The 24,925-nt window shown below is 41.4% G+C and overlaps 1 protein-coding gene across 1 annotated transcript in view; it reads right to left on the bottom strand.

Annotated features, from left to right (window-relative positions):
* Window positions 1-15,647: 15,647 nt before the first annotated feature.
* RTTN (rotatin) overlaps window positions 15,648-24,925 on the bottom strand; it is a 232,755-nt gene continuing 223,477 nt past the window's right edge. The window contains exons 46-50 of the mRNA XM_066579499.1: window positions 24,254-24,456; window positions 22,707-22,974; window positions 20,965-21,068; window positions 18,981-19,050; window positions 15,648-16,468 (exon numbers count right to left, since the gene is read on the bottom strand). Coding sequence (XP_066435596.1) covers window positions 16,389-16,468; window positions 18,981-19,050; window positions 20,965-21,068; window positions 22,707-22,974; window positions 24,254-24,456 — 725 coding nt within the window. The 3' untranslated portion in view covers window positions 15,648-16,388. The remainder of the gene's footprint in view (window positions 16,469-18,980; window positions 19,051-20,964; window positions 21,069-22,706; window positions 22,975-24,253; window positions 24,457-24,925) is intronic.

Raw genomic sequence — 24,925 nt, 5'->3', positions numbered from 1 at the left:
GATCAAATGAGTGTGTATGGGGAGGGCAAAAGGTAAGATACAAATGCTATTACCCCTGTCCAGAAATCCCTTATGTGCCAGCAGTCCCATAACACATGGAAGAAGTCAGCATTCAAACGGTGACATCTATGACATTTTGATGTCCAAGTCCTGTCAATTTTATATAGTTGTATGGGTGTAAGATAGGATTGGTGTATTATGTACAGTTGTATTAACCTATTATTTATTGCTTTGGATACCGACAGATGGGATTCTAGTATATTCTGCCAGTCTTCCAATTTATTCCTGGGACGAGAGCCTGCCATTTATTTCAGACTGTTAGTGAGGTATAACTAATTTTAGCCGACAATTAATCCTCTAGGGCCTTGGGATTTAAACATTCCTATGATGGGGTATTTAGAGATTTGGATTGTAGCAGCAGGGAACTGGGCATTAGCAACATGTCACAGTTGAAAGTACCTAAATAGTTGTAGATGGGGTGTTTGCAGTTCATCACATAATTGAGGGAATAAACATATTAGTCCTATATAAATCTCCCAGTGTTGTTACCCCCAAGCCCACCCAGTACTGGGGATCTGGCACTGAATCCATGATGGGAAGAGTAGGGGTTTTCCATAATGGTAGTTCCACTATAGTACCTTTAAAATCTTGCACAGATTTAGCCAAACGCCAAACAGACAAAGGTAACTTATGCAGCAGAAGTATGCCCTGAGCCTTAGTGTATTCTGGTCCTTTCAGGTAGCCTACCAAATTTTTCTCATTTACTGTTTTAGCTAGGAAGTGATTTGTGATGGGGAGTTCTTCATTCAGAAACCACGGTCTTAGATTTCTTAACTGTCCCGCCAAATAGTAAAGTTTGAGATCTGGAATGGCTGTACCTGCCTGGTTCTTAGGTCTTTGGTTAATTTCCTCTTTGCATGGGATGAGCCCTATATAGGAGGTAGTAAGTGTGGAACTTATAGATTGAAAAAAATTGATTGAGATCTTGACTGGTACGAGCTGCATGATATACAAGCATTTGGGCTGAATCACCATTTTAATGAGATTTATTCTCACCACCACAGAAAGTAGTTTAGACCAGAGTTTGAGTTTGGTTAGATCTTGTAGAGGGTCGATAGTTTTGGCTAGGGCATGTTCATGATCATACACCATTGTTATACCTAAGTATTTGAATTTAGACACTACTGGTAGCTTATATTGGTAGCCAACCAGCACCTCACAGTGCACGCATGAAGGAAAGAGCCCAAAGCCCAGTTCATGACAGCTCTTTCTGGATGAAGGTTGATCACCAGGTCCCAAAAACTGATCTACAGTTCAGTCGCCCACTTCGCCACATGGAATGTCCTTACTCAGAACGGGACTGGCTTCCAGGTGGCACTCATCAATGAACTGGATGGATATAACATAACTGTAGCCGGCATCAACGAAGCTCGTCTACTGCATCATGACCAGCGCAAGGTTAATGGCGCCACCATATTACACTCCGGAGGCACTGACCACACCCAGGAAATGGCACTGATCCTTCACCCTCCCATAAATTAGTCCATGGAAATGTGGCATCCGATCTCTCTGTGTCTGCTGTACACCAGGTTTGTTCATCGTCATGGTCACATGTCCATCATTGTGGCATGTGCACCAACTGAAGAACACACAGCTGCAGACAAAAATGCCTTTTATGACCAGCTCGCCGCCACCATACAGTACGTCCCTCTGCATGATGTACTCATAGTGCTCGGCAACCTGAATGCAAACCCAGGTCCCCGGACTCCTGGCTATGAAGACGTCGTTGGACTCTTTTGGCGAAGGACCTACCAATGACAATTCACACCGGATGCTGTCATTCTGTGCCTCAATGGGCCTCAAAGTGGCAGGGTACTAGTTCCAGAGATGTAGCATTCATAGGTTTACCTGGATATCCAACAATGGATGTACAAAAAAGGAACTGCACCATATACTCATTCGTCATCGCCATTTTGTCAAATCGTGTCGAGTATACAGCGGAGCAGAAGCTCCAGCAAACACAGACCACCGTTTGCTTGCTGCCAAAATAGCAGTTCCACTCCATCCACCCCATAAGACCAGATCGCAACCTTCATTAAACGTTGACGCCCTGAGGGAAAATCCAGCACTCAAATGTCAATATAATATCGCAATTGAGAACCGGTTCCACATTCTGGGCAATCTCCCAGATGAACCAGAGGCAGCTTGGAATGTCACAAGAGACTCTATCCGTGAAACCGCAAAGATCATTCTTGGATACAGGAGTCCCCGTAGGCAGCCCTGGCTAACAGACGACACTATGCAGGTCCTTGAAGTAAAGGCGAAAGCCTGCCTTAAAAACGACCAACCGGAATGTAAGAGGCTGATGGGTGTGTTCCGGGCAAAGGCCAAGAAAGACAGGGAGCGGTACTATAATGCTCTGGTTGATGAAGCTGAGGAGGGTCTAAAGTCAAACAATCTAAGAGCAGCATACAAAGTAGTCGTCAGAATACGAGGGTCCGAGGGGACCAGCCGGCATATGCTAATCCACAAATCCGATGCCAGCCCTTGTATCAACCATGACGAGACACTTCAATGCTGGTGTAAACATTTCTCATCCGCCATAAACTATCCACCGGCTAAACCGTGCCATGACCTCGATGACCTCGCATCCATTGCTGTGGATGAACATTCTGGCCTATGGATGCTCCTTCACGGGAAGGGGTTCATTCTGCTATTCAGAAAATTAGATACGGACGCGCTGCCGGCTCAGATGGCATTCCACCTGAACTGCTGAAATGTGCAATTGAGCCGATAAGCACTGTTTTACATCAACTATTTCTGCGCGTCTGGTCTTGTGGGAAAGTCCCCATCGAATGGAAAGTGGGCATCATCCTCGCCCTGTACAAGGGAAAGGGCCCAAAAACAACATGCACTAGCTACAGGCCGATAACGCTCCTCTCAGTTCCCGGAAAGGTCTTTGCACATGTTCTACTCTCAAGGGTACAACCACTCCTGACCTCCAAGCAGAGACCCCAGCAATCAGGCTTCACTGCTGGCTGCTCCACCATGGATGCCATACTCGCTCTTAGGTTCCACTCAGAGATACATAGAGAATTTAACAAATCGCTTCTTGTCGTGTATGTCGATGTCAAGGCAGCGTTCGACTCGGTCGACAGAGAAGTCCCCTGGAAGGCCTTGCGTGGCATTGGCATCCCCACATCCCTTCTAAACCTACTAAAAGACATGCGTCAGGGCACATCCGCCAAAGTCCGTATCAACGGTTGAACCTCTGCTAGTTTTGAGACCTCGTCTGGTGTTCGACAAGGTTGCGTCTTGGCTTCTGCACTCTTCTGCAGGGCCATGGACTGGATTCTTCAGTGTATTATCCAACATAATGGCGTCACTCTTCCAGAGTACCACTTTACCGACCTGGACTACGCCGACGATATTGCACTTTTGGATGTCACATCTAATAATCTGAGACACTCCTCTTGGGCTTCACATCTCCTGGCAAAAAACCAAGCTGCAGAATCTAGGAGCCGGCGCAATCCCTCCGCACCTAGACGTAAACGGACAGAGTCGACGCTGTCAGTGAGTTCGTGTACCTCGGCAGCGTTCAGCACACAGATGGAGGGCACTTCCAGACATCCTGCGGAGAATAGCACTGGCAGCCTCAGCGATGAGGTCCCTGGATAAACTCTGGCGGAGGCAGAACATAACACTCAGGGCTAAGATTCGATTCTACCAGACCTGCGTTATGCCAATATTATTGTACGGTTCAGAATCTTGGACCTTGCTGTCGCATACCACTGAGCATCTGGAGTCCTTTCACAGGCGATGCCAATGCCAGATTCTCCGTGTCCGTTGGTTTGTAATCAGAAACAGCGAGATACAGGCTTGTACGGGCTTTGAGTCAATCACAAAAACAATAACAAGGAGACGACTTGCACTTTTTGGTCATGTTGCACGCTTGTCAGAAGCTGCTCTGGCCCACGGTGCTCTTACTGCAGCAATTGCTAAAAAAAATTGAAAGACGACCCCCTGCCGGATAGCGGAGGCCTCCTGGTCATCTGCGGCACTCGTCGGTGCAACAGATAGGCAATGGTACCTCCTCCAACATAAACACACCGAATGGAACAATGCTCTTAGTTGTGGTCATTCTAGATCGGTGGTACAGATCCTCATCGTCCAAGCGAGATAACTAACTCGGTAGCTTATGTCTGGTTATACATGAATCTATAAATCGGGATTAGCATAGTAAACAATATTGCAGATTTTTGCCAATTAATGTGTAAGCCAATGTATTGAGAAAATGCAACATAGTAACATAGTGCATCTCCTGCAACAACATAATATGTGGGCCACCTTTCTAAATAGATGTGAAAACTGCTGACCTTTTTGCCGCCGTGCCCAGGCCACGCACGTTTCAAGTTAAACATTATAAAGACATGTTGTTACGTAATCAGTTATTTTTAAGGGGGGGGGGGGAGCCTATATCGCCTTAACCTGTAAAAGCCACACATGTATAACAGCTGGGCGCTCTGTGCAGAAAACAGCTGTATGCAGAAGGCAAGCGGGGACACCCAGTTTGTCTTCTGCATCCTCCGCTCTGAGCGCTCGGCAGTATAACAGCCGGGCACTGGAGCGGGGGAACAGCTGTATGCAGAAGACAAGCGGGGACACCCTGCTTGTCTTCTGTGTCCTCCGCTGGCAGCGCAAGGTGATCACTCATCTTAAGCGATCATCTTGGGCTGCAAATGACAACGATTATTGCTCAAAAGTTGCTTGAGTGACATCTTTTGAGCGATAATTGTTGTGTCTAAATGGGCCTTTACTCCTGTCCAAACTGGCAATTGATGAATTATAATATATTAGTGTCTGCACTAGAAGGAGAGGGAGTATACTAAATAGTGAAAATAAGTAGTACAGCGGAGTCACCTGTTGAGTCCACACCTATGCTCCACGTCTGCTACAGCAGTGTTCCCCAACTCCAGTCCTCAGGGACCACCAACAGGTCATGTTTTCAGGATTTCCTCAGTGTTGCACAGGTGATGTAATTATTGTCAGTGCCTCAGACATTGCCACAGGTGTTCTTACCATAGGATATACTGAAAACATGACCTGTTGGTGGTCCCCGAGGACTGGAGTTGGGGACCCCTGCACTAGAGCATATATCACAAGCACATAATCCTATCAGTGGTTGATAGCTGGGAGAGCATCAGTGGGAGTACCAGGGGTTAGGTAACCTCAGTCACAAACAATAAAGTGGTCACAAAGTGAGCAAAGTTGCTATCACGAAGTGAGAGAAAAAATCCAGCCATTAGGATGTTTTACTGCCAACAATTTCTAAAGGAGTTATTTAAAAAAAAAGAATGGAAAAATGTCTCACTTTTAACTTCTGATAACTGTTCTATGTTGTTTTGTGAGTGACTTCCAAATCATTACATTCTTTTTTTTTCTTAAAATTTATTTACATTTTACACAACGTCCCAACTTTTTTGGAATTGGGATTGTAGAATATTTCTTCCAAACTGCCAACTCCTCCTCTCCAGGCTACCCTATTCTCCTTGACCTAAGCAGGAAGCAGCTGCGCTGTGTGATGCTGCCACATACTGGCCAAATTAGGTTTCATCTAAAACAGAGATAGAATTATGGAAGGGGTTGTACCTCCATTAAATATCATAATGGTTATCATTTACTTGATGTTAAAATAATGATCCATTGAAGAGTTACGACTTGTACATAGTATGGTGCTATGTATTATTCAAAAAGTATAGCAATGTGCATGTCCCGCTATAGAACTGAGAGCTGGTGGACACACATGCTCAGTCACTCCTTCCCACAGCCAAGTCTCTACATAGTTATCCTCTGTTCTCTGCAGAGCTGTTAAAAAATAGCTTCTGGCCTACTTGTCAGGAAAGGATTACAGCTTCTACAGTAGAATAGCAGTATACTGTAGGTGAGAAACCTACTTCTATGGGGTAATTAAGAAGGGGCTATACTAGCAGCAGCCAGAGAGGGGAGAACTCATTTTATTCATAGCCCACACCTACTAGCACCAAGGCAAAGAAAGAAGAAGAAAAGGGTGTCTTTTATACTAGAAACACTGTAAATTGCTTTAAACCAGCTATTACAAGTCTTTCAGGACTTTTAGTAAGAAAATGATATAAGATTTAACTACGGTATATGAATGGAGTGTGAAACTTGAAAATGTTTTATTAAGTCATTATTTACAATAAAAGAATGCCATATTCTTTGAAAAGCACATCGATCACCAGCCACCAATGACAAGTTTATATTTTTTGTGATCCATTATAGAATTATGCTGTAGTATCTAAATGTAAGAATCATTAAGTACTGACAGTTTATTAGATTGAAAACGCACCATGTCCACCTCTGCATTTCTCTTCCTAGCTGCATTTCATGATCCTTTTGGCAAGGGTTTTTTTTTCATCTAAGCGAGGGATTCAGCCTAGTCCCTGGGTAACTAGAAAGCAGAGGGTGGTTATTAAAGGAGATGTCCCGAGGCAGCAAGTGGGGTTATACACTTCTGTATGGCCATAATAATGCACTTTGTAATATACATTGTGCATTAATTATGAGCCATACAGAAGTTATAAAAAGTTTTATACTTACCTGCTCCGTTGCTGGCGTCCTCGTCTCCATGGTGCCGACTAATTTTCGCCCTCCGATGGCAAAATTAGCCGCGCTTGCGCAGTCCGGGTCTTCTCCTCTTCTCTATGGGGCTCCGTGTAGCTCCGTCCCGTCACGTGCCGATTCCAGCCAATCAGGAGGCTGGAATCGGCAATGGACCGCACAGAAGCCCTGCGGTCCATGAAGACAGAGGATCCCGGCGGCCATCTTCAGCAGGTGAGTATGAAGACGCCGGACCGCCGGGATTCAGGTAAGCGCTGTGCTGTTTGTTTTTTTAACCCCTGCATCGGGGTTGTCTCGCGCCGAACGGGGGGGGGGGTTTAAAAAAAAAAAAACCCGTTTCGGCGCGGGACATCTCCTTTAATGGCACATACTCTGATTGGGTCAGCATTACTAGTGGGGTACCACAGGGGTCGGTTTTGGGCCCTATTCTTTTTAATATATTTATTAATGACTTGGTAGAGGATTGTGAAGTAAAATAGCAATATTTGCAGAGGACACAAAACTATGAAAATATTAACACAAGAGAGGATGCAAGGAGATTGCAAGAGGATCTGGATAAGTTGGAGGCTTGGGCAGAAAAGTGGAAAATGAAGTTTAACACTGATTAATGTAAGCTTATGTACATGGGCAGAGGAAATACATGTCACCATTACACACTAAATGGGAAACCAGTGGGTAACACCGACATGGAAAAGGACTTGAGTGTTTTATTTAACTATAAGCTTAACTGGAGCAACCAGTGTCAGGCAGCTGCTGCCAAGGCAAACATGACGAGAACATTGTTCTTCCTCTTTACAAGTTACCAGTTTGACCACACATGGAATATTGTGTACAGTTAGGGCATCGGTACTCAAGGAGGACATATCAGAGCCTGAGCGGGTACAAATGTGGGCAACTAAATGGAATGAGTAGACTACAATACCCAGAGAGGTTATCAAAATTGGGCTTATTTAGTTTTTAAAAAAAAGATGACTGTCTGACGATGTATAAATATATTAGGGGTCAATACAGAGATCTTTTCCATGATTTGTTTATACCCAGGACTGCAATAAGGGGGTATCCTCTGTATCAAGAGGAGAGATTTCTGCATAGACAAAGAAGGGGTTCTTTACTGTAAGAGCAGTGAGGCTATGGAACACTCTGCATGAGGATGAGGTGATGACAAATTTGATAAAAGGGTTCAAGAGGAGCCTTGCCACCTTTTTTGAGCATTACAATATTATATTTTATCATCATTAATAACTTCAAAAGGGTTGTTGATCCAGAGATTATTCCGATTGACAGATTGGAGTCAGGAAGAAATTTTTCCCCTTAAATGGAGAAAAATTGGCTTCTACCTCATTTGGGTTTTTTTTATTGCCTTCCTCTGGATCAATATTGGTGGGTAATAGGCTGAACTGGATAGACATGTCTTTTTTTTAGCCTTACATACTATGTTACTTTGTATTCAAGAACCTCTGGAATTCTTTTTTTCAGACACCATAAAACATGCAGCCACCTAAAGTGTTGTCCAGTTGTAAACAGTAGATTATGGAGATCTGCCATGTGCGATCTTCACTGATCAGCTGATTGACAGGTTGGTGCGCTCATGCACTGAGCTGATTTCAGCAGGAAGTGGACAGCTCCATTTTCATTGCAGTTGTCAGACTTGGTATTGGAAGCAAAGTGTCCATTGAAGTAAATGGGAACTTTGCCTTTAGTACAAGGCTGGGTCACCACAGATGGAGCAGCGCTGTCTGCTTCCTGCAGAAATCAACTCAGTGCATGAACACACAAGCCCGACAAACATGATCTGTGAGAATCAGAGGCAGCCAACCCCCTGACTATTTACTTTTGATGGCCTATCCTAGGGATAGGCCATTGATAATTTAGACGTGAACAACCCCTTTAATTCCTATGAGCATAGACCATGCTCAGATCACATTGATAGGACTTCTGCCAAGCTGTAGCAAGTGGGGAGGAGATGGCCAGTATTTGCTTGCTGAGTCTACGGTATTTTAAGTGCTGTATACAGTTGAGTGGATCTGCTCTGCTCTTTCTGTATATCTCATATCAGTCACTTCATATGGGTCTCTCTCCTTTGGAGACAACTGCTTCCAAGCGTCATATCCCACTTTAGGGCTCAGTCAGACGGGCGTTTTTTGCGTTTGTGATTTGCATCTATTAGAACCAATGCTTTTCAATGGCAGCGGGCACATGTCTGTTTTTTACCTGCGCACAAAAAAATTGCACTGCTAAAAATAGGGCAGCCGATTTCAAAATGCAAGTAACTGCAGCATTCAGGATTTTTGGGATGTTTCACCTTGTGGTCAATAAGGCTGGTGGCAGCCACAACATACAGAGAAGATCGCGATCCTCTGGCACAGCTGTGACCGAGGATTTCTCCATCTCCGTGGGGAGTCCCCTCATCACTGAACACTGTGACAGCACCATTACAGTATCCAGTGACAAGGGGACTCCTTGTGCCCAGCTGTGGCACAGGAGAGTGATGCTTTCCCATTGCTTTCAATGGGGTCGGCGCTTCTGAAGCCCCATTGAAAGCAATGGGATGCCAGCAACCCCTGTAGTGATTTTCGGGGAAGGACTTTAAATATAAGGCAGCGCTCAACCAATCAGAGGCAGCCCTTTCAGCAGACGGGGATTTTAGATCCCCACCTGCTGAAAGCATTTCAGAGCAATGCAGGAAGAGAAGCGGCTAGGCGCGCCTGAGCCCTGGCAGCGGTGGAGAGGCGAGTATATATTTTTAAAGCCCTTCCCCGAAAATCATTGCAGGGGTTGCCGGCAGTCCATTGCTTTCGCTGCAAAGCGCCGGCCCCATTGAAAGCAATGGGAGAACATTGCACTCCTGTGCCACAGCTGTGACACGGAAATTCTTCATGCCTGCGGGGAGTCCCCTTATCACTGGATACTGTGACAATGCTGTCACAGTGTGCAGTGATGAGGGGATTCCCCACGGAGATGAAGAAATCCTCATCTACAGCTGTGCCAGAGGATTGCGATCTTCTCTGTATGTTCGCAATGGGGTTGGCGCTGCTGCCACCGGCCCCATTGACTGCAAGGTGAAACCCCTGGATGTGATAGCATGCAAGGGTTTCACCTCCAAGGAATCCACTGCTTTAGCTGTCACACCCGCAGCAGGGGATAGCAGGCATCGCACTTTATGTGAGAATTTTGAACGCAGCCAAGTGAGTTTTTTTCAGCATGACGCCTGCTTCGGTCACGCAAATTTTTGAGTGCAAGTGTTTTGCACAAAAAAACACCCGTCTGACTGAGCCCTTAGGTATGGGACCCCATTTTCTCCAACTGATGGGAGATCCAAGCTGTTAGATCCCTACTAAACAACTGGCTCCCTTGCCGCTGCCTTGTGTGCCTCACATCACTCCTATTGTTCTTCCATGGACACTACGGATTGTGGCTATGTCATCACTATGGATGACACATCAACATGCATGGAGATGCAAAAGCAGCAGCGGGAGATAGGAGCATTTTGATCTTAGATGCAAAAATTTTAATTGGGGTTGACATGTGGTCTAATTGTTGTAAATTTTTAGAGCTTTGTATGCAGCTAAACATCATAGAATCCACTATAAACTCTTCTTTATGCCAGAGAGTATATAAAACATTAATGTGAGACAATCTAGATGGAGAAGTAAAAAAAAAAACCTTCTCAATCAATTGGAGATCCTAGACAACTGCAATAAGCACTAGAGGTTATGTCCACAATTAGAAATAACCCAAAAGCGAAAACAAAACCCCCAAAACCTTATGTTGTGTCTTTTCTTTTCAATGACTGTACAGCTGCATAGCTAGAGGCATAGCCATAACTATTAGTGTAGATGCTTGGAACAAACTTCTAACAGTTGTGACTGGAAAAATCAACAAATGAATACAAGCATGTCTGGGACAAGCATATATTTATCCTAAGAGAGAAATAAAAATGAAATATGTAACATAAGAGCAGACTAGATAAAACCATAGGGTGCTTTTTTGCTGTCAGTCTTCTGTATTTTTAACGACTTAGTGCAAAAATTCACCATCTTAAATTTGATTTTCATGTCCAAATTTAGTTCTAGGTGTTATTTGTATTTGTTTTCCTAGTCTGGAATAGAAGAATGAAGGCAGGGAGGAGAAGGTGGGATGGAGGGCAAATGGTAAATGATAGGATGCAGGGAAGCAGTCCCACTGCAGTGGAGCTGTGAATCAGGATTCTAACTTTGGTGTTATACCTTTATTTCAAACTTGTTTTTTTCTTTTTGTAGTAAAGTTGATTTCCTAGTAATTTTTTACAGCTTTTTTTGATATTTTCTAAATATTAAAAAAATTACACAGCATTTTTGCTTATTTTAACATTATAATGAGTTCAGGAGACAAATGAAAAGTCAAATTGAGAAATATTGTTTTATTTTGACACAGACAATGACAAATAAAGGTTAGGCCCGGGCATTACTATTTTCTGTGTGATGAGACCCCATTGGAAAAAATCTGAGAAGCTATATTATAGTCCTTTCCTTTATTATGTACCTGAATAGTAATACTTGCACCTATAATGACCACTGGCCACGTCATAGCAGCTCATGTAACATCAAAGTGACCTGGTGTTCAGGTTTCAGTAAATAGTGGTGATCACAAACTATTATAGACTCACACAGCAATTAAGGGAAAAAAAACGAACACCTTGACCTCTCTGACTTCCTATCAGCTCCATGGAATTAGTGACCTTGCTTAGTCCTGTGTTAATAATGACTTCGGCTTCAGATTACCTACCGAAATGATACTTTTGTTGTAGAACGATGTGACAATTTCTTTACAGGGAAGTGAGCTGACAGAATTCACTTTGAATGAGTCTTGCTTTATGTTCCTACATAAACCACCATTTTATTATATATTTGTAGAGTAGTGTGTATTTGTGTAGCAGTGTTTACAGAAGTACATCAATAAATAAAAATGTAACCATATCTGTAATTTCATTTTTAGTCTAACTTTGAAATAAAAAGAAAAATGGAAAGCTCCATTGGATCATGTGTATTTAACCCTTTCCAATCCACTGTCTGACCTCTGAAGACATTATGATTTAACCCCTTGAGTGGCACGCCCGGAAATTTTCCGGGACGAGCTCCACTGCTCATACTGACATAGACTGGAAGATTTCCGGGCTCTGTATCACTATGGGAGCTGCAGAGCACAATGCCACAAGCTGTGACAGTGTGCTCTGCCTGCACAGACCCACACAGAGCAGTGCAAGGGCTTTGAAAAACCAGCAGAAGATATTGCCGATATGTCGGCAACCTCCTGCTTTGTTTACAGGTTGCCATAGAGACCATCGGCTTGTCAGAAGCAAGCTGATGGTCTCTGTGGCAGGGAGAGCTTGGTGTTTGGCTGTCAGAGGACAGATAGGTACCAGCTCTTACAGCAGAGATCAGAGAAAACCTTCGATCTCTGCTGTGTTAACCCTTTACATGCTGCAGTCTATGTGACTGCAGCATGTAAAGGGCTGTCACTGCAGCATGTAAAGGGCTGTCACCATCGGACCCCCGGAATGTGATCAGGGGTCCTGATGGGTCCCTGTGGAAGTCCCCTAAAGGGACAAAAGAAAATAAAAAATAAAAATAAAAAAAAGTAAAAAAATTATTAAAAAATAATAAAAACACTTGTCTCCCTTTACTTTGTAAAAAAATCAAAAATACAATCACACATGTGGTATCCATGTGCGTCGTAATGACCCAGAGAAGGAAGTTAATACATTATTTAACCCCTTAATGACATGGCCCCTTTTTTTCTTTTTTCCCCATTTCTTTTTTTCCTCCCCCCTGTTTAAAAAACCACAATATGTCCCGCAAAAAACTAGCCCTCATATGGCCATGTCAATGGAAAAATGAAAAAGTTATGGCTCTTGAGACGCAACTGCAAAATTAGTTGAAATTCAATGATTAGACCATTTTAAAAAACCTGCCCTGGTGGGCACGACAGGATGGTAGGAAACCCGCCACTCAAGGGGTTAAGGCTGTACAGCTCCGATGTTGGAAGACGCCCGTCGGGGTTATCTTACTGTATATTGCCAGCCTCTCTGCTGTCAGAGCCTGTCCAACGTGTCACCTCATGCAGTACTGGCTTTAGCCAGCAGATAGCGCTGTTGTATAAACAGCTGAAAAAGAGTAACCCCCCTAGGAAAACCAGGATATAAATTGGATTGGAAAGGGTTAAATCACCTTAGTTTCACCATCACATGACAGTTCATTATAAAAATTAGGCAAGCTAGAAATAAAAACAGGAATTCTGAAATGAATGTAGATTATTAACAAAACCCCCCCCCAAAACATGTCTATCCAATCCAAAAATACAACCCTTATAACCAAGGTAAAGGGGCTGTAGAGGCAGTAATTGAAACAAAACCTGAAACCTTTCTGGGCCTATAGTTTAGCGAGGCACATAAAGCAGGATTTATGGAAAATGGTTTATTGACTTTTCCCACGTGCATTATATGATTATGTACATAAAATCACCATAAAAAGTGACTAAAATTTTGAATGCATTTATTAATGACCTGCTACAAGTATTGCACAGTAAAATAGCAATATTTGCAGATGATACAAAACTATATAAAGTAATTAACTCAAGGAAGAAACAAAATCTGGGTAAATTGGGGACTTGGGCAGAAAAATGGCAAATGAGGTTTTACCACTATTAAAAGTAAGGTTCTGCACATGGGCAGGGAAAATGTCAACATTACACTCTAAATGGAAAACCACTGGGTAGAACCGGCATGGAAAAATGAAAAAAGCTTGGTACTGTGTTAGCCAGTAGAGCACAATGTGATTGCTCTCAGCAAGAGAAACCAAGTAATCTTGTAGATATGATACCTTTTAATGGCTAACAAAAATACATGATGTTATAAAAAGCTTTTGAATCAATGCAGGGTCCTGCTTCCAGCTTAAATGAAATACATAGAAAGAGGCATGCATATTTAAACACACATACTTATGACAAGGCACAGACATGGTGTGATTAATTTGCACTTAAAAGAATACAGCAACAGAAATACAAACATCTCTAAATAGTCACTCTTAAAGATGTGAAGGTTTTATGTTGCTGTGAATTGTAGGTCATAACTTGAGGTACATGACTGTTTTCTTCCTTCTCTGTGTATTGGAGTTGTTGATTTCTGGGTATCCTGGTGGCTCTGGTGATTTGGTCATGGGATGGTAGCCCTGATTTAAAAATGTCCCTTTAAAATGGTATAGATGTTCCTCGCTGTCTGTTGGGTTGGAGCAGATCCGGTTGTATCTGATAGGGATTTTAGTTAACTGTAAGATTAATTGGAGTAACCAGTGTCAAGCAGCTGCTGCCAAGGCAAATAGGACCATGGTGTGCAGCAAAAGAGGTCTAGGGGCACATGACGAGAATATTGTTCTTCCTTATTTGCATATATTTCCCAGAGGAGCAACATGGCCTTAAAAGTCTCCTCACTCGCCTTGTAGGTGCTCTCCTTAAGGAGAGATGATACCCTTCCCGACCTACATCATAGGCCTCTCACTAAGCCAGAAACCTACTGCACACTGATGAGGAGCAAAAACCCGGAAACAGCTGTGTGTGTATGGATCTCTGGCTTTTGGTGAACTCCCAATCATTGTTATAAAGACTTTGATAAAAGGACTAGCATTGATTCCAATACGTGGCGCTGCAGAGGTATTGTTCCATCTTCCTTTTTTGCATATATTTCCCAGAGGAACAACATGGCCTTATAAGTCTCCTCACACACTTTCTAGGTACTTAAGGAGAAATTATACCTTTTTCCTGCCCTCTTCTTTACAATTCACTGGTCAGACCACACATGGATTATGTACAGCTTTGGGCACCGGTACTCAAAGAGGACATATCAGAGCTTGAGCGGGTTCAAAGACGGGTAACAAAGTAATTAATGGAATGGGTGGACTACAATATTGGGGTTATTTAGCTTGGAAAAAAAAAAAAAAAACATGCGAGGCGACCTAATAACTATGTATAAATATATCAGGGGACAATACAGAGATCTCTCCTATCATCTATTTGTACCCAAGACTGTGAATATAACAAGGAGGGGGGGGGGGCATCCTTTAATGTCTAGAGGAAAGACGGCTTCTACATTAACTTAGGAGGTTCTTAACTGTAAAAGCAGAGACTATGGAACTCAGCCTGAGGATGTGGTCATGACAAATTCTATAAAAAAAAAAAAAAAAGGAGGTCAAGAGGTGCCTGATCATAATCTGGTGATGTCATAATCACTAATAACTTCAGAAGGGTTGTTGATTAAGGGATTATTCTGATTGACAGACTGGAATCAGGAAGGAATTTTTCACTTAAGTGAAAATTGGCTTCTACCTCATTGTTTCTTTTTTGCCTTCCTCTGGACCGACATTGGGGGGATAATAGTCTGAACTGGATTACATCTTTTTTTACCCTTACATGTTATGTTACAATGTACACAAATTCTAAACAACTGGTAATCATTAGATACAGTGTAAGGTAATTATACAGTGACATGTGCTGTCATTACCTGATAGGTGGACGGCCCTGGTCTTCTACTAGGGTTCATAACATTCAAACTACATGTCTGCTTTATAGTTCATAGACAATCTTAGGCCCTGTTCAAACTGCTATTGAGTCTTCCATTGCTGGGATATGGGAGGATTTCTGCAGTGCTATTCTATGTAGTGTAAAAACGGTATGCCAAAAAGACTCTTTCGGCATATGCCAGTTGAATAAGGCCCTATAGATATTTTTGGCAAATACGCCAAGAGTAGTTAACAAAAGTAATGCGAACAGTCTGAATTCACTTTTGTCAAGACTACATGTATCTGTACTGTTTGTATAAATCTCATCGCTTGCAGAGTATCATTCTTTAACTTTTTTATGAACTGAATCGCTTAATATGTATGCCTGAAGCTGTGCTCACTGAAGTTTTAATGAAGACTAATTTAAAATAAATTTTCTTACTGTGAAAACTAATTGCACAAATTAAGTCATAGACAATGAAAGATTAAACTTATATAATGTAATAAAGACAGATAAATATATAGATATCGTCTCCAATAGTACAAGAGAATGGGAACAATTTGATAGACTCGTACTGCACGTCACATAGAGAAGAAGTTTATTATACCAATAAATACACACTTACAAATTAACAACAAAATGTATTGCTAATATAGTATATAAACACAGGAAAAAAACATATCACATATAAAAGACAACAAAATCAGGAGGCAGTATTTCCTGTCAGCTGTAAAAAAAACTACAAACAGCTTTCTAATTCCATTTTTTAATCCAACCTTCCATGACCAGAATTTATCACCTGTCATCATCTTAAATCAATTCCTTAAAATTATAGGTAGAGATCTCTAGACGTAGGTGGCAATTCTTCTGGCAATTGAGGTCTTTAGCTTTACTGCTCATGGAAAGAGAAAATTGCCTTTTTGTACTTTTACAGATTTTTTTTTTTACATGGAACATAATGTAACTTAATAGACTGCCACAGGAGTCCGAAAACATCATTCCTTAGTGTTTCCGACTAAGAAATGCTTTCATGTACATGTGCAGCGACATGTCCTACATTAAATTATAAAGAGAAATCTTTTTATATAAAAACGCAATATTACATGACACGGATGGCCGCAGGTGCTCGCTAAAACAGTTCCTCTTATCGTACAAGATTGAAATCATGTTGCTTAGCCAGCAGGGTATTGGTCTGAGGATCATTCATGAGTGCATCATCTTCAACTAGCAAGAACAATCTCCAAATTCTCCAGACATTTCAAATGATAAACTTCAAGCCTTTCTTCAAAAGAACCACCATCTGTGAATAGATAAGTGAGGCGTAGAAATATATCCCAATAGATAAGTATCCGCACAAGCAATGTACCATGCTTCCCAAACCCCAAATTATCCTAATGATTGTAATGGTCACCTCTAGAGATGAGCGAGCGTACTCGCTAAGGCAAACTACTCGAGCGAGTAGTGCCTTATGCGAGTACCTGTCTGCTTGTCTCAAAAGATTCGGGTGCCGGCAGGGGAGAGCGGTGAGTTGCGGGAGTGAGCAGGGGGGAGAGAGTGAGAGATCTCCCCCCCATTCCTTCCCGCCGTCACCCGAATCTTTTGAGACGAGCGGGCAGGTACTCGCATAAGCACTACTCGCTTGAATAGTTTGCCTTAGTGAGTACGCTCGCTCAACTCTAGTCACCTTATGAACCTTCTAGAAACACATCATCCTGGGTGCAGAGAGTAGACACCTGACTGCAAAAAGAATATATTTAGCAGTAGGTCTGTGGCTCTTATTACAAATATGTTCAGTATATCTAAAGCGGACCACGCACATAAGAAAGCTTTTCGCTTAACTCAAGTTTAACCAAGAGCTCCTGATATACATTCATGCTAGACACCAGCAAATGCTTGTTGCCAGTGACTTATTCCGTGGTAGAGACATTTTGCTGATACTCATTTTCTTCAACATTAACCCCTTAAGACAACAGTACATAAACTTACGTCTTGTGGATTGCGGGGGATCAAAGGCTGAGCTGGGACCATCCCGCAGTGGAAGCTGGCTATTACTGATAGCCGACCTCTTGCTGCAACGGCGGGGATAGATAAGAACAGTGATTCCGGCTGTTAACACCCTATATGCTGCAATCTATGTAGATTGCGAATGCCAAGGGTTCATAGGAGGAGAGCGCTCCCGTTGTGAAGTCATCTGGTGTACCGGCTTGCCATTACCTATGATCTCTATTGTAAGTGATAAGGCAATGCAGGACAGAAGTAATAGCTGTTGTGGTTCAAGTTCCCTAAAAGTGTAAAAAAAAAAACTAAACAAAAAAATGCTCTTTTTTGCGCACTTCCCAGTTTTTTCCTGGCAAGATGCTTATTTTACTTGATTTGACTCCCAAAATGTGCAATAAAAGTGATCAAAAAAGCTGTATGTATCCCAAAATGATACATATAAAAACTACAGCTCATCACGCAAAAAAAAAAACAAGCCCTCACAGAGCTCTATCCATCTACAAATTAAAAAGTTATGAATGCAACAATTTAGAAAAAATATATAATTTCCAAAAACAAAAAGGTTTTTTTTTGTGCAAAAAAACTAAACAAATTATAATAATCTTGGTATTGTCATAATCGTACTGACCCGCAGAAAATATGAATCATGTAATTTATGCTGAATGATTAAGGCCTCATACCTACGGCCGTGTCGGACTCCGCAAGCAGAATATCGCAGCGTAATCAGACATGGCGCCCCCCAAAGACGAGCTGTCGCGCATGTGCAGTGCAGGACGCGCCGGCAGTGGGCGATGATGCGGTCGGCGGTGACTCGTAATCACACAATACTCCCGCTGCAGCTGCGAGATAACGTCGCAAAACTTTCGCCGCGGGAAACATGGCAGAAATCCATCCGTGGGCAATAGCCCTTCCCCCCCACCCCCCAAAAAAACAAAACAAACCAAACAATGGCAGAATTGATGTGCCTTCTCTTCCTCCTCTCAAAAACAAAATTAATAAAAAAGAAAGTTTTACAATACATTATATGCACCCAAAAATGGTACCAATAAAAGCTGCAGTTTGCCACGCAAAAAAAAAGCCATCGTATGGCCAGGTCAATGGAAAATAAAAAAGGTTAGGGCTTTTGAAAAGTGGAGATGAAAATCCCCAAAATATTATCACAGCATTAACGTCCATGATAACTAAGTGAATAAAAAAAAATTTGAATAAAAGATTAGTGAATCAGCCGGTTGGTCGTTAATAATGTTATTTCTACTTGCAGAGATACTGGCATGGTGTAATGCTAGGCATTCATATAATTAACAACAATGGGTTCCACGGCCACATTGGCTGTAAATTTTTGCCTTAAATCATCAGCTGATTAGATTATCATGTTCTCCGTATTGTATGTTAGTAACTGACATTCAGTTCTCTGTTGCTGAGAAGTCTATTAAATCCCTACATTAGTTGTAGAGATGTTCAATGGGGTGGTGGATTTTATGGTCACTTTTACAGAAATTCAATCTACAAAAGAGATGAAATCAGTATCTCTCAAGAAAACACTAATTTCTGATTTACTAATATACAGACATTTTTAGTTACCGGTGGAAATGCTCCACTTTTTATAACACTTATTATGGTTACTGTAGATCTTCACGCTTTATATAATTAATTTGTATTCTGGAGATAAATTTTGCAAGTGAATATTTCACATAAATAACCATGCAAACAGCACAACATGAGTTTACCTGAAAGCTAAGAGTATCGTAGCACAGCTCATAAGACTGCCAATTTATAAGAGATACACAAAAATATGACAGCGTTACTTCACTTACTTTTTCTCAGTGCGGATAGGGCGTCTTCTATTCTCCCTTTTAACAATGGAGTCTTTAGAGTAACTTTTGCCTAAGATACAAATTGAATTTAATCTGTTATTATAACAAATCTTGCATAACAAATATAACATTATTTACAAAGAATTCAATTAAATGTCTAATTTCCGCCATCCGTTTTTTACCCACAGTTGAAGTGTCTTCAATTATTTTAAGCTCCAAAGCACAAATTACCTTTTCGATTAGCCTAAATGAGTCCCTTAACATCGCTAAAAATATTTATTTAAAAAAAACTTCAATTAACCCAAAAAGTAGCTACAAAACACCAAAAGAACAGGCATTCTACTCATCAATAGGGTAATGTAAAAACCAGGACAGGGTAAAGAAAAACAAATGTAAAGTCAAACTCTAGTTTAGTTGGTAATCTGTCTGAAAGCAACTGGCTAAACTTGAAACCAATGAAACTCGAGGCAATTATTTCCATAGGAATCAATGTCAATCCAATTAATTTGTTCTAGACATTCCAAAAAAACCACACCAAACCACATTTAGCGCTAAATGCTGTACAATGCTCCCATTCATTTCAATGGGGCTGTTCACACAAGTGTTTTCGGCCCTACGTCGCCGATTAAAATGAATTGGCAGCGGTTTCAGGATATCGATTTTCGGGGGGAGGGCTTGAAATATAAGCCCTACCCTGAAAATAGGCTTGCAGGCGCCGTCCGGGTCACGGCCGCTGTTCCAGGCTTCCCCTGCACTGACAGATCATCTATTGCTGTTGGCAATGTTTGAGATCCCCGCTTCCAGCAATAAATTGCTGTGATTGGTTCTCGGCGTTGGCTCGATGACAAATCACAGCCATTCATTGACTGGCTCAGCCAATCAGAGCTCGCCGGCTGTGATTGGCTGAACCAGTCAATGAATCGTTGTGATTGTACATCGAAGTGGGCTGACGGCCGCCAGGGAAATTAGAAGCAGGCGACAAAAGTAGAGGCGGGATTCTGCATTGAAGAATAGGCGAAACTGAAAACAGGCAAAAGAAGAAGGCAACAAGAGTAGAGGAATGACTGTATATCGAAAACAACAGGATTAAAGTAGTACAAATTGATGTGTTCCATAATATAGGTCACTATAGGTGAACTGCTGAATACGTCATCACATTGAGTTGATAGGTAGAAAGTCTGGGCAGAAAAGGAAATGTTTTCATCTCATTGTAAACATTCAAAGTCATAATGGACAACAGGTCTATTTTTTTTAATACAATCCCACTGAATTCAATAAGATCTATTTTGACATTCAATCGAGAATCTTTTCATATCAGACTATCGTATAGATAAAGAGATCCCGCAGCACCGCTCTCAATACCCAAATATGGGGAAGAATTCTCTGCACAGCCAATCAATAAAGGTGGACCAACCTCTATATGTTGTAGACTTGAAATATAAGGAAGATCCGCAGCCGACAAGGAGATGATGTAAAAGATGATCTTTTATTCCAATTCCATAAAAATAGATGGTACAGGCAGCGACGTTTCGACCATTGCTTGATAAAGGCCAGCAATGGTCGAAACGTTGCTGCCTGTACCATCTATTTTTATGGAATTGGAATAAAAGATCATCTTTTACATCATCTCCTTGTCGGCTGCGGATCTTCCTTATATTTCATATCAGACTATAATATTATGTGTTGCAAGTTATCAAAAACACGCCAATCAGGAATTATCAACTATAAAGTCCAAATGTTCAGGCCCCAAATGATATGCAAGTATCCATGTAAATATGGGTTACTGTTAGTAGATTTAGTACAGATGGTGTCGCTGTGCAAAGCCAACTACCAACAGTAAATCTTGTTTGCTCTGCTAGCCTACAGTGTTTGTCCATCACTTACAACACACTAAAAACGCTTTAAACATAGATCTATAAGTATTAAAAAGCATACATACTGCAGTATTGTATAAAGAACACTCAGTCTCTGATATTTCACCTACCTTCTGATAATTGTGAAGTAGAGCCCATAATGCAGAAGCTCCTATTCTCTGAATATCGGGGTTGTCATTTTCCACACAGTCACATAGCACGGTCATAATTTTATCTAGGACATAAAAAGTCAATGAGCCACTACTGTAGTACCAAGTACAAAGAAGACAACAGTTACATTCCCACAGCCTATAGGGAAGGGGGTGATCGAACTCTAAGTCATTCCATAGTTAGAAACCATTCAAAAGTCTGTCTTAAGAAGACATTCCCTGCCCAAATGAAATATTAGGGCATATGCATGAAATAGAGGGGGGTCTCCCACTTGGGACCCCCACTACAATCCAATTGGCTCCCACTTCTTGAGCTGTTCATGTATTACATAGACAGAGAATTAACTGAAAAGCAGCCATGCAATAACTATTCCAAATGTTTAACTGGGCATGGCTTCCGATGGTAAAATTGTCAATGGAAGCTGGAGCAACTGTTATGACAGCTCGAAACTCAAAGGGGCTGTCTCTCTCGGGGCAACCCTTTTGAACTACTATTTAGATTGTAGTAATTCATTTTTAAGAGCCTCTGACTAAATCCACAGCCTAGACTCTTCTATCTCCAGCTATAACTCTAGCTATAATTCTAACTGAGTCTAGTATAGTTAGTTATCTCTAGCGATACAACTATAGTTTTATAAAATAAGTGAATGAGATATAAATGGAGTCTACACTTACACAAGCAAAGTTTACAGTTAAAGTGGTTGTCTAGCTGTAAAATATTAATGGTCTATCCTTAGGACAGGCCACCAATAGCAGATTGGAGGGGGGCTCAGCGCCAGGGATCCCCGCTGATCAATTGTTCTCTGGGCTGTTGTGCGTTTTCACAGAGCTAATTTCTGCAGGAAGCAGACAGCTCCATTGTCAGTGCAGTGGTGAGGCTTGGTATTACAAGTAAAGTTCCCATTTACGTCAGTAGGAACTTCATCCATAATACAGAGCCTGGCTACTCCATGGGAAACGAAGCTCTCTGCTTTTTGCAGAAATCAGCTCAATGCACTGGCTCAGTGAAAGGCTTATTATCGAGAATCACGGGTAGAAACCCCCACTGATCTACCATTTATGACCTGTCCTCTTGATAGGCAATTACTAGTTTACAAATAGACAACTCCTTTAATATCATAGCAAAAGCTGGTTTAGTTCTGTTTTTTTTTCTGCATTGTGAAGAAACTTTATTTCAGGTAACTTCACTTTCAGGTGATAAGAAAAAAGACTACTAAGATAACTGAAAATGAAATTACAGTTCTAAAGAATCTGTCATGACAGACAAAGCCGTCCACTTGTCATATTTGCACAATATGCAGAATTGGTGGTAGAAAAAAACCCAATACATCTTAGTCATTAGAGCAGCATATCGTCTTACTGAAGACAACGCTGGAAGCCTGTGCCTTTAGGTCATGAGCACGTAGACTTCCAAATCGGGTAGTATCTATCTTGACAGATACTCTTTAATGGCATTCGCCATATTATGTATGCACAATTTCGTCTACAATGTCGTCTGTAATTAGACTGTGTTAGATTAGATCAATACCGAGAGAGAATTCCTGTTTGCAGCTTTTGCTAGTACACTTACACAAAATGATAGATCAACATTAACATAATTATATAAAACACCGATTTGAGAATTGGTAAAACTTCAACAAGGATAAGCCAAAAGAAGACGACCATCTAATTCGGAGAGTAAACATTTCTAGAGGATTCCTTACCATTGGAGAGTATCTTTGGTTTGTTGGTTTGATTAAAGCAGATGTTATGTAGAATAAGCAGAGCAGTGGGGAACTTAACCTTCTGGTTGTACTTCAGAATCTCCAGAAGAAGGTCTAAGCTTCCTTTCAGATTCATAATCATTATTTGACCGTCACTCCCCAGTGACAAGTTCCACAAAAACTTCAGCCACAGATGAGCTGCAGCGCTAAGGCTCTTGTTACTGCCTTTTGACAAGGAGACGGATAAAAAGTTTTGTAGAAAATTACTCTGCAAATGAGAACAAAAAAGACAAAGAACTTAGATAATGCAGAACTAAATCCATTTATAACCTGAGTGTACTCCATTAAGTTCAATGTGGCTCTGGACCCTACGCTAAAATGCAGTATCAGCATCCTGCCTCTGCTAATATATTCTGTAGTAAGCTGCACTTCTGGAATGCACTGTAGTATTTGTTATCATCCCACAGCATCAGGTCCTAATTAAAGGGGTATTCCAGTTGTAAAGCGAATTTTCAAAGATATTAAAAGGTGTTTGCCCCATGTTTATGTACAGCTGGTTATATGTATAAAATCGCACAACCGTTCTCTTTTTACCCTGTACTCCATTGCTGATCTTTCCCCACTTTGGCATTTTCCAAAATGTCTGCCACATCTCTGCTGACATGGGGTTTGAAACTACATTTACCACAATTCCCTGCTCTGTACTTCCTTCCTGTGCATGTCTGCACTAAGCGCTGCCCTGCTGTTGGTCAACAATCCGATCCCGAAAGCTGAATAGAAAAAAAACTGCCCCTGATTGTTCTTAATGAGCAATCCCGACCTGTAGCACTGGAATGCCTACAGGACGTATCCACGGCAACTTGGGAATAAACACTTCTTAAGTGCCAGGACAAAGTAATGTTTTTTAGAGCTACAGACACAAAATCCAAAGTACAACCCCATTACATACTTTAATAACATTTGATTAGCATTCACATGACGGCAGCTATGCTTAACGAGACTACCCCTTTAAGCTGATGCTTGTAACTTACAAATGAATACATACAGACATATGTCCACCCTTACTTTTCTTTGAGCTTAATTAAGGACCATACAATATTATGGGTGTAAAAACCCTAGACAGGCTGCAACTGACATCACAACCACTGGGTGGCCACTCCCTATTGTGACAGAATCTCGTAAAATCATGTTTTCCCCTAAACTGGTATATGTGAAAGCAAACCCACCCACCTCCACATATTTTTCCCTTCTCTCCTGGAACCAATTACATTTACTCCTTTTGCTATCTTCCCAAGAGAAACGTACTCCTCTGCAATAATCCTACTGGGATCATCACTCCGCTATAATGTGAAAGGTGTTACTGTTTAAATGATACGTCTATCCATACAACATAAGCTCAATTATTTGGGATCTTTTTGCTTTACATTATGTATTTGATCAAAAACTTTAACCCATATATATACGCTTTATTCACAACTATTGACATAAATTACCAGTAAACTAGTTGTGTCATGCTATTGCATTCCAGTCTCCCCATTTCCTCGTACCTTTTGAATGATACACTTGCAGTCTTGAGTGTCAGCAACATTAGAGAGGAGACCAAATACTGCTTGTTGTATTAGGCTGCCACAGGAAAGTGGGTCTGCAGCCATCTTTAAAACGTTGTGCAGTATGGAGTTGCCCGTTGGGGATTTCTGCGATGTCTGGTTGGACATTACTCCGGGGTTAGTCCAACATAAGAAACTAGATGCTTGACAAAGGGGAAAAAAATATGCAGTTTTTAGTAAAACTTCAAGAGATATCATTAATAATGCTGTAGAATACTTTATTCTTGCCATCAAAAACACTGGAAACCCTGAAATGCTGGGTTCAAAACTGGCATAATAGAAAAAAAAACATATGGCACTCGGAGCAGAAGCTGGCAATACAAAATATGTGTTACCAGTCCTTCTATTTAATAGTGAACTGTGATGGTTTCCACAAGAGGGTAGAGTTCCAGTGGTGCCATTAGCTGACTGCAGGCTAAGCAACAGCCCACTCCCTTTAAAGCTATGCTGAGCCCAATGATATGGGTGATCACTATAGGAAACACTGCTTCTCTTTGAAAGCTTGTAATGTAATATAGTCTCACGATAAATATACACTTCTATTTAGAAAAACAAGCTGCTCACATAAGCAACAATACAGATGAATAGAATGTAGTTGCAGTAAAGAGTACT

This window comes from Eleutherodactylus coqui, chromosome 9 (genome assembly GCF_035609145.1).
Source record: "Eleutherodactylus coqui strain aEleCoq1 chromosome 9, aEleCoq1.hap1, whole genome shotgun sequence".
Classification (NCBI taxonomy): Eukaryota; Metazoa; Chordata; class Amphibia; order Anura; family Eleutherodactylidae; genus Eleutherodactylus; species Eleutherodactylus coqui.
The sequence above is the reverse complement of the archived record's forward strand: the minus strand, read 5'-3'. Positions and strand labels throughout refer to the sequence as shown.